The sequence below is a fragment of the Pygocentrus nattereri genome, chromosome 18 (assembly GCF_015220715.1).
Source record: "Pygocentrus nattereri isolate fPygNat1 chromosome 18, fPygNat1.pri, whole genome shotgun sequence".
Lineage (NCBI taxonomy): Eukaryota > Metazoa > Chordata > Actinopteri > Characiformes > Serrasalmidae > Pygocentrus > Pygocentrus nattereri.
Genome location: NC_051228.1, coordinates 685,001 through 695,000, shown reverse-complemented (window position 1 = coordinate 695,000; position 10,000 = coordinate 685,001). Strand labels below are relative to the sequence as shown.

At 49.7% G+C, this 10,000-nt stretch overlaps 1 protein-coding gene across 1 annotated transcript in view; it reads left to right on the top strand.

Moving 5' to 3' along the window:
- Nucleotides 1-10,000, top strand: part of ryr1a (ryanodine receptor 1a (skeletal)) — a 138,240-nt gene that overhangs the window by 84,330 nt on the left and 43,910 nt on the right. The window contains exons 73-75 of the mRNA XM_037547310.1: nt 1,315-1,402; nt 1,496-1,588; nt 3,998-4,012. Of these exons, the coding sequence (XP_037403207.1) occupies nt 1,315-1,402; nt 1,496-1,588; nt 3,998-4,012 (196 nt within the window). The remainder of the gene's footprint in view (nt 1-1,314; nt 1,403-1,495; nt 1,589-3,997; nt 4,013-10,000) is intronic.

Sequence of the window (10,000 nt, the reverse complement as noted above, 5' to 3'; positions counted from 1 at the left end):
AACAAGAATCTGGAGAATCTCCGACTTCAGCTTCACATCACTGAAGAATTAGGGGGGGTGATAATAAATAACTGCCCCCCTCTTTGAAGGCGTCTGACCCCTAAATGTAACTAAAGCCCAGCAGTGAGGAGCTGAACTTTCCCCTCCTCTGCTGTCCCTGCAGACGGGCAGGGTCGCCTACAGAGCGGCGCTGGTAGCTGTTAATGAAGTGATGCTCTTTTATTAGAGGGTCTCATTTCAGAGGGAAGATCTCAACCACTGCCCTGTAGCTCAGGAACAAGGGGCAGCGCTCCAAAACAAGGGGTCGGGGTGAAAGTGAGAAATGGGACGGGGCCTGAGTGTCTGTATTGCGTCATTAAGAAGAGCCCATCTCCGTATTGGTAGGTGAGCTGTGACTGTGCTCTGATGGAGCTCGTCTCATCACCCTGCAGATACAGCCCTGCAGGTGGATAAACACCAACAACTCAGACCAGAAACACGAACAGATATGTGGTCACTTTAGATGCGTCTCCAGAAAACACTGCAAGGAGACGACCAGCTGATCGGTGAATCCGTTTAACCTGCACATTTCCAGAGTTCAGAACATTCAAAGTGTGAGAGATTTTATAAAAACTAACAAAAGTGGCTACAAAACTGCCAAAGCTCTTAAACAATAAGCTCATACACAGATATATAAACCTGAAGCTTCTTATTCACCAGCTTATCATTTGAATTTTCCGTTCCACCTTAAATAGAGCTGCAGTTACACTGAGGCACCTTAAACGTAGAATGAATTATGGAAGTTGGTGAATTGTGAAATCTAGAGCATATTCAAGGTAAGAAGCAGTGACTTATTTAAAAATTGTTTTACTAAGTTTTTCTTTTATCTGTAACAGGTTTAAAATCAACCTGAAGTCAAAATTGACTCTTTTATCTTGTTTGATTATTTTTCTATCATTTAAAAGACAAAAAGCCTGTTTTCCTGTAATCCTTCATCAAAATGTTAGTGATGACTTTTGCCACGTCTCTAAAATATCTTCTGATTTTTCAGTGACATCACTGTAAACCAGTGGGCGGGGTAAAATAATATTAACGTCTACTAATATTATTACCACCCCCCTTATTATGTAGAGGAAACCCACAGCCACCTCAGAGAGCCTCCCTGATAGAGAGTTCCTCTGACGTTCCTCTGGCGTTACGATACGGAGGCAGAGTTCGGAGTTCACACCCACATCCACTTTAAAGCCTTTAAGAACCAGGTCTTAACGTTCCTGCTGCCTGTTTCAGTTACTACTTTATTTAGTTTGTTTTGTTTTGTTTGTTTGTTTGTGTCAGGGCGAGCTGGCTGACCTGCCCTGACCCTGATGCTGAGGAGCTTTTCCGCATGGTGGGCGAAGTCTTCATCTTCTGGTCCAAATCTCATGTGAGTCCACGTGATGCTTTATATGGTTCTCTAACTCTGCAGACACATCAGCTTGATCTTATTGAAGTGATGGTTTGTCGTGTCTTTTTGCAGAACTTCAAGCGTGAGGAGCAGAATTTCGTGGTGATGAATGAGATAAACAACATGTCCTTCCTCACCGCCGACAGCAAGAGCAAGATGAGCAAGGTGAGATGGGTTGGGTGTCTTGACCAAGAGGAGCGACCAGGAGCACTAGATCAGCCTTCAGCTTTATTAAAGGGGAACTTCACAGATTTTTCAAAAGTTCTACATAGTTAAATTGAAGAGATAACAAGAGGTTCAGAGGGTTTGGTGTGAAACGGTTCAGACGTCTTTACAGCGGTGGTGTTGGGAACCAGGCGTCGCCATGACTACAACACAGATACAGACACTTTATTTACCATCCAGAACCACCAGAGAACCTACACGAGTCCTCTGAGCTTATATGGAATGTTGATGATGGAAAATAGTGGAAAATCTGGAATAATGAGTTTTCTTTGGGGACTATTTTGCCGCACAGCGCCCTGCATGTCTCCCTCCACCATGAATGGAGTTGAAGTTCTCTAAACTCTCATAAAACAGCGTCTCAGTCATCAGGCAGTGAATTCAGAACCAGTTCATGTAGGAACTTTCTGTAGGAGCTTTTAGAGGGACGTCTGGTTCCCATCACCACCACTGTGAGGAGCTTTTAGAGGGACGTCTGGTTCCCATCACCACCACTGTGAGCAGCTCTGACTCGGTAAGTTTATCTAGAACAGAGCGTTTCACACCGAACCGCTCTGAATTACATCTTTATCATTTGATTATGCTGAAAATAAAAAAAAGGTGGAGCTCTCTTTTAATTGGACCTGTGTGTCTCAGCCTGATTACATTACGTGATAAAAGCATATAAAATCATAATCATCTCACCACAGTTTATCTGACACAGTTGGTTTAAATCTTTTTGGTTTAACTCTAAAGTCCTGGTGAGAAACCACATTCGCTTTGTATTAGTGTTAGGAACACTACAGGGTTGGGTCCAATCAGGGTAATTAAGGTTGGCATTAACTGACCTAATTTACCCCTAACATCAGAGCATGGTGTTGATATACCCTACGAAGTGTTTCTTCACCCTGTTCTTAAACCAAAAGAGATGATTTTGTTAACCCAGCGGCCGAACCTCCCGTCGCTCTTCACCTGATCAGAAGGTAAAGTATGTTAATGTGCAGGTGTGAATGTTATAGAGGGTATGCATTGACATCACTTCTTGCCCCTCAGTCACCCAGTCAGAGCGTTTATTAGGGGAAACGGACAAACCAGGACTAAAACAGGTGATTATCTACTGAATAGTTAATAGACAGTAGAATATAAATTCTGTGGGCATTGTGATGTTTAATGTTTCTCTGTTCTACGTATAACTTACAAGTCTACAAAGTTGCCTGTCTAAACCTGTTTAAACATAATCATGTTATTATACAAATGCTGACAAAAACGTCCGTTACACAGACTGTGAATGAAAATGAAGATGCTAAATGTGTATTTGATGAATAGTAAATGCAATATATTGTAAAATACGGCAACTGCAAGTCGACATTTGGGATTGCAGTTGTTTCTGCGAATTGCAGTGATTCATATGAAGCTGAAGTCATCCTCCCCTTCGCCAGCTTCTTTTAAGCTTCCTATTAGTCTGCGTCTTGGAATTCTCCTGTTCCACCTTAAACGGTGCAGCAGTTACAGTCTGGCACCTGTGAATTATCCCGTTCCACCTTAAATAGTGCAGCAGTTACAGTCTGGTGCCTGTGTTTGAATTTTCCCGTTCCACCTCAAAAGCCAGAATGTAACTGCCGCACCGTTTAAGGTGGAACGGGATAATTCACAGGTGCCAGAATGTAACTGCCGCACCGTTTAAGGTGGAACGGGATAATTCACAGGTGCCAGAATGTAACTGCCGCACCGTTTAAGGTGGAACGGGATAATTCACAGGTGCCAGAATGTAACTGCCGCACCGTTTAAGGTGGAACGGGATAATTCACAGGTGCCAGAATGTAACTGCCGCACCGTTTAAGGTGGAACGGGATAATTCACAGGTGCCAGAATGTAACTGCCGCACCGTTTAAGGTGGAACGGGATAATTCACAGGTGCCAGAATGTAACTGCCGCACCGTTTAAGGTGGAACGGGATAATTCACAGGTGCCAGAATGTAACTGCCGCACCGTTTAAGGTGGAACAGGAGAATTCCAAGACGCTGACTAATAGGAAGCTTAATTCAGCCTCGTGTTGTGTATTTGCTTCTCTTTACTTTAGTCTGTAGTTCTTTAGTTCTTGCTGAATCTGTTTGAACGTTCTCTCCCACAGCACCTCTTATTGCAGATGACTTTGTGTTGTCGTGGTGTTCACACTGAGCGCTACCAGTCAGTCTCAGTCAGCCTTTCTGACTCCCGACTGTGACGTTACATGCGTACCCTCTATAGTCCTGAGTCCATCGGGTGACTGGTTCTGAGTGGGTTCTGTGCTGTGAAGACTGTTGCAGGATGTTTTTTCGTTAATGTTTTTTTCTTTCTGGTTTCTTTCTGGCGTGGATGCTGGTGTGTTTCTAGGCCGGAGACTCTGAGGTTAGATTCTGTTCCTGCACGCCTGCTGTGCTGCCGCATGGCACCCCATGTCCTGGGGGGCTTTTCATCAACCCCCCCGGCACACTGGCACCCAGCACATTAGCATCCTGTACACTGACACCCGTCACATTCGGACACGCATTTGAGACGCAGGAAGAGCCATCAGCCTCACTTTTGGCTGCATATTTAGCCTTGCACGTCAAAGCGCCTCCATGAAAAATCTACAGACTAGGGATGGGCGATATGATGATATTCTATCATTGTTGTGATCAATTTTGAAATCGTGATACACAATTTGCTTTTATGAGCATATGGAGGAGCTCGCCAGCAATTTAAGAGCCCTGACTGACTACATAATTCGTCCTCTTTAATTGGATTTAGTGAATAATAATCGTATTCATTGATTTTCATGGTTTTCAAATGTGACACTTCTAGTATATTTTGTCAGCCAAAATATCGTATATTGTGAAAATGTCATATCGCCCACCTCATCTACAGACAAACGGAGCATCCTTAACAAAGTATTGATGTTGTCAAACAAAAATTCAAACACAGCAAATATTATAGATCCATATATCTCAGTAGAAATTGTTGTTGGCTTCAATGTAGCAAAAGCAGTGATGGATGCGCCCTGACTTAAAGCGATAGTTTGGCCGTAGAAGTCCCCCACTTACCCCAGCCATAGTCTGTCAGCCAACATGTTCGCTTCTTGTTAGGTACATCATAGCTCCAGTGCTAAACTAAAGCAGGAAGCATGACTTGGCTGATCGACTACATTTGGAGTGTGGTCACCATTTTTTGGCCAATCAATTGCTTTAATACAGCACAGGTACAGAATCCTCCTTGCCCCTGGACAGAAGGGCGCCCCCTGGCTGCAGGGCGCCTGCAGTCCTGCCAGTGTGTGCGGGAGGGAGTCTGTGGAGGCGTTTGATGAAAGTTTCTGTAGTAGAGTCAGGATCATGGCCCTCGGCTCCGCCCCGATCACCCCGGAGCCCCGAGCCATCGCCCTGAACACCCGCTTGGCCTGAGTGGACCAACGTCCGGATGGGGACCATCACACATGTATTGTTTCTCTGTGTTTTGGTGAGGGCTGGCGGCAGGGGTGGGGCCAAGGCTGCGTCAGCTGAGCCAGTTCAGGAAACAGACTGAATAGAAATGTATACATTTCAGTGATCACTCCGCTCCGGCTCCGCTCCAGCTCCGCTCCGGCTCCGCTCCGCTCCGGCTCCGCTCCAGCTCCGCTCCGGCTCCGCTCCGCTCCGGCTCCGCTCCAGCTCCGCTCCGCTCCGGCTCCGCTCCAGCTCCGCTCCGGGTTTTCTATTTTTTGCTCATACGTCAGAGAAACCGCTCCACATCCGCTCCATATGATCCATTCTTATGATTTCTGTTTTACTCCTTGAATGTATGAGACACTTCACTCTTTATTACATTAAATATATAATTTATGGATGATTTTCAAAGAACTATTACTATTAAACTATTGCTGTTAGAAAAGGTGGCTCTTCAAGGGTTCTTTAGTACAGAAAACAGTTCTGTACAGAACGAGGAACACTCAAAGACTAAATGGTTCTTTTCATCATGAAAGGGTTTTACAAATTCCTGCAGAATGTGCTGTAGATGGTTCCATATAGAAGCTTTTTGAAAAGAGTTCTATAAAGCACCAAAACTGGTATTTCTGTTGTTACAAGCTTGATATTGTAAGAATATAAGAACCTATTTGAAGGCTGTGGAGAACCCTTGTCAAAAACGTCTTGTCAAGAAATCTACAGTACGTTCTGGCCCATTCATGATACAAAGAACCCCCTTAATCGTGCAAAGAGTTATTTAAGTGCACATGGTTCCTTATTACCCTTTTTCTTTACTAAAGAACCCTTGAAGAACCATCGCTTTTCAGAGTGTAGAGTTAAACATTCTGAGCTACAGAGCCTTTTCAGAAGTGTTGGGCTTGAAGCAAGAACCCCATCTAGAAATCTGCAGAGGGTAAACAAACATGCAAGCTTACAACAGCATCTTCTTCACATCGCTGCGCCCCCACACTCCGCACCGCTCCCACACTCCGCACCGCTCCCACTCCGCACCGCTCCCACACTCCGCACCGCTCCCACTCCGCACTGCCCCCACACTCCGCACCGCTCCCACACTCCGCACCGCTCCCACTCCGCACTGCCCCCACACTCCGCACCGCTCCCACTCCGCACCGCTCCCACTCCGCACCGCCCCCACACTCCGCACCGCTCCCACTCCGCACCGCTCCCACTCCGCACTGCCCCCACACTCCGCACCGCTCCCACTCCGCACCGCTCCCACTCCGCACTGCCCCCACACTCCGCACCGCTCCCACTCCGCACCGCTCCCACTCCGCACTGCCCCCACTCCGCACTGCCCCCACACTCCGCACCGCTCCCACTCCGCACCGCTCCCACTCCGCACTGCCCCCACACTCCGCACCGCTCCCACTCCGCACCGCTCCCACTCCGCACTGCCCCCACACTCCGCACCGCTCCCACTCCGCACCGCTCCCACTCCGCACCGCCCCCACACTCCGCACCGCTCCCACTCCGCACCGCTCCCACTCCGCACTGCCCCCACACTCCGCACCGCTCCCACTCCACACCGCTCCCACTCCGCACTGCCCCCACACTCCGCACCGCTCCCACTCCGCACCGCTCCCACTCCGCACTGCCCCCACACTCCGCACCGCTCCCACTCGGCACTGCCCCCACACTCCGCACCGCTCCCACTCCGCACTGCCCCCACACTCCGCACCGCTCCCACTCAGCACTGCCCCCACACTCCGCCCCGCTCCCACTCCGCACCGCTCCCACTCCGCACTGCCCCCACACTCCGCACCGCTCACACACTCTGCACCGCTCTCACACTCAGCACCGCTTCCACACTCCGCCCCGCTCACACACTCCGCACCGCCCCCACACTCCGCACCACCCCCACACTCCGCCCCGCTCCCACACTCCGCCCCGCTCCCACACTCCGCACCGCTCCCACACTCCGCACCGCTCACACACTCCGCACCGCTCCCACTCCACACCGCTCACACACTCCGCACCGCCCACACACTCCGCACCGCTCCCACTCCGCACCTCCCACACACTCCGCACTGCTCACACACTCCGCACCGCTCTCACACTCCGCACCGCTCCCACTCCGCACTGCCCCCACACTCCGCACCGCTCACACACTCCGCACCGCTCCCACTCCGCACCGCTCACACACTCCGCACCGCCCACACACTCCGCACTGTTCCCACTCCGCAACTCCCACACACTCCGCACTGCTCACACACTCCGCACCGCTCACACACTCCGCACCGCTCCCACTCCGCACCGCTCACACACTCCGCACCGCCCACACACTCCGCACCGCTCCCACTCCGCACCTCCCACACACTCCGCACTGCCCCCACACTCCGCACCGCTCACACACTCCGCACCGCTCCCACTCCGCACCTCCCACACACTCCGCACTGCTCACACACTCCGCACCGCTCTCACACTCCGCACCGCTCCCACTCCGCACCGTTCGAACACTCCACAACACTCCCACACCACACTGTTCGCACAGTCCGCAACGCTCCCACTCCGCACCTCCCACACACTCCGCACTGCTCACACACTCCGCACTGCCCCCACACTCCGCACCGCTCACTCACACTCCGCACCGCTCCCACACTCCGCACCGCTCCCACACTCCGCACCGCTCCCACACTCCGCACCGCTCACTCACACTCCGCACCGCTCACACTCCGCATCGCTCACACACTCCGCACCGCTCACTCACACTCCGCACCGCTCACACACTCTGCACAGCTCACACACTCCGCACCGCTCACGCTCTACACCGCTCACACACACTCTGTACCGCTCACACACAGTCCGCGCTGCTCACACACTCCGCGCTGCTCACACACTCTGGTTAATGCGCAGTTTTAAACTCCCAAATAGTATCTTGGTGAATTTTCTGAACTGGCTGAACTGACGGGAAACTGACCCCACCCTGACTGGTTGGTTGATTTGGTTGGTTTTGTGGATTGCAATACAGCTTCCTTGCCACAAGGGGGCAGTTAGGGTCCATTCTGTCATCTCTGTCGTTCTAACAGTGGTGTCACTGGAGTCCCATGGCTTCAAACTCCATGTAACTCTGGAGCCTCTCCCCATCCTCCCCTTTTAACCCATGACCCCTAATACAATCAAAAACAACTGATTGAGACGGGATTGTGGAAAAAGGGATGTTAGATTAGCAGAAGGCAACTTACAGTTCGCGCCGCACACCAACAGAGTAGATAAGTCCTTCTGATTGTGGTCAGACCTAACATGAGTGTTATCTCAGTTTATGGAGAGCAGAGAGCAGCGTAACATCAGCGTTCCTGCAAACAAATACCCTAAAGGAATATACTGACCAGCTAAACTTTAACCCTCTTTATCAGCTCCACTGACCGTTCAGTTCCACTCTGTAGTTCTACAGTTACAGACTGTGTGTTGCGCTGGTCTGAGTGGATCAGACAGCAGTGCTGCTGGAGTTTTTAAACACCTCAGTGTTGCTGCTGGACTGAGAATAGTCCACCAACCAAAAATATTTAGTCAACCGCATCCTGTGGGCAGCGTCCTGTGGGCAGCGTGCTGTGACCACTGATGAAGGACTAGAGGATGACCAACACAAACTGTGCAGCAGCAGATGAGCTGTCGTCTCTGACTTTACATCTACAAGGTGGACCGACAAGGTAGGAGTGTCTAATAGAGTGGACAGTGAGTGGACACAGTGTTTAAAACCTCCAGCAGCACTGCTGTGTCTGATCCACTCGTACCAGCACAACACACACTAACACACCACCACCACGTCAGTGTTACTGCAGTGCTGAGAATGACCCACCACCCAAACAGGACCTGCTCTGTGAGGGTCCATGGGGGTCCTGACCCCTGAAGAACAGGGTAACAGAGCATCAGAGAAACAGTGGAGCTGATAAAGTGGACAGTGAGTGTAGAAATGAAGTGGCTGGTCAGTGCGTTCACTTTCACCCAAATGTAACTGATCAGCCAAGATATGTTTCTGATCAAAAGTGTGGCCAAAATTTAGGCAACAAGTTGAGGCTGCTGCTGCGTTCAGCTATGCTAATGTCCTTGAGTCCATGTTTATAGATCACAGAGAGTCACACAGAGTCAGAAACCTCATAAACCCGACTATTAGAGACACTGAACACCTCCACACGGTTCTGGGCGAGTATGATGATTTAGGCGTGATACTAATATGTGGGCTCTAAGCTTGACGTGAACCTACCAAACATGTCTCGGCTGATCTAAATTAGACTTTTTGTCAGACTTTTAATTCAAATCTTACAGCAGTAATAAAAACACATCCATACAAAGAGCAAAACCTTCACGTTTGAGAACTTACACTCTTAAAGAGTGGCACAGCACCGAGGTGCCGTACCGATCAATATCAGAATCAGTATAAAATCACTGCCACACGACTTCGGGCGCCGGAGCAGACGCAGCATGGACTTTGGGTGTGCTGTTTTAGTGTGATTTAGTAGTTCAGCTTGTGAATTGTTTGTGCTTGCACTACGTTACCACATACACCTAGACTTCACCTGCAGTCCTAATGCATGAGGAGACCACAGTGAGTGTGCATGTTTCATTCCTGTAATAAAAGCATGTATTTCTCCCTTTTGTAAGGTATTAAAATATAACTGATCTCTTTCTCCTCACAGATTGGAAGAGGTAAATGAGCTAGGTTTTCCTCTTCTGCTTCCCTCTCTCCTGCACTAAGCCTCCTTCTCTTGTCCACCCTGATGACAAGCGATAATAAGCGTTTGCCTCCACCCTCCCATTAATGCGAATTAAAAACACTAAAACGGCTCTGAATTAAAAGCTAAAATGTGGGCTACTCCATGAGTCATGGGAATAAAGGAGGACTGCGCTCGGAGCCACTGCAGCGAAGTGCTACGCGAGTGATTCCAAAGGCACCGTTTGACTG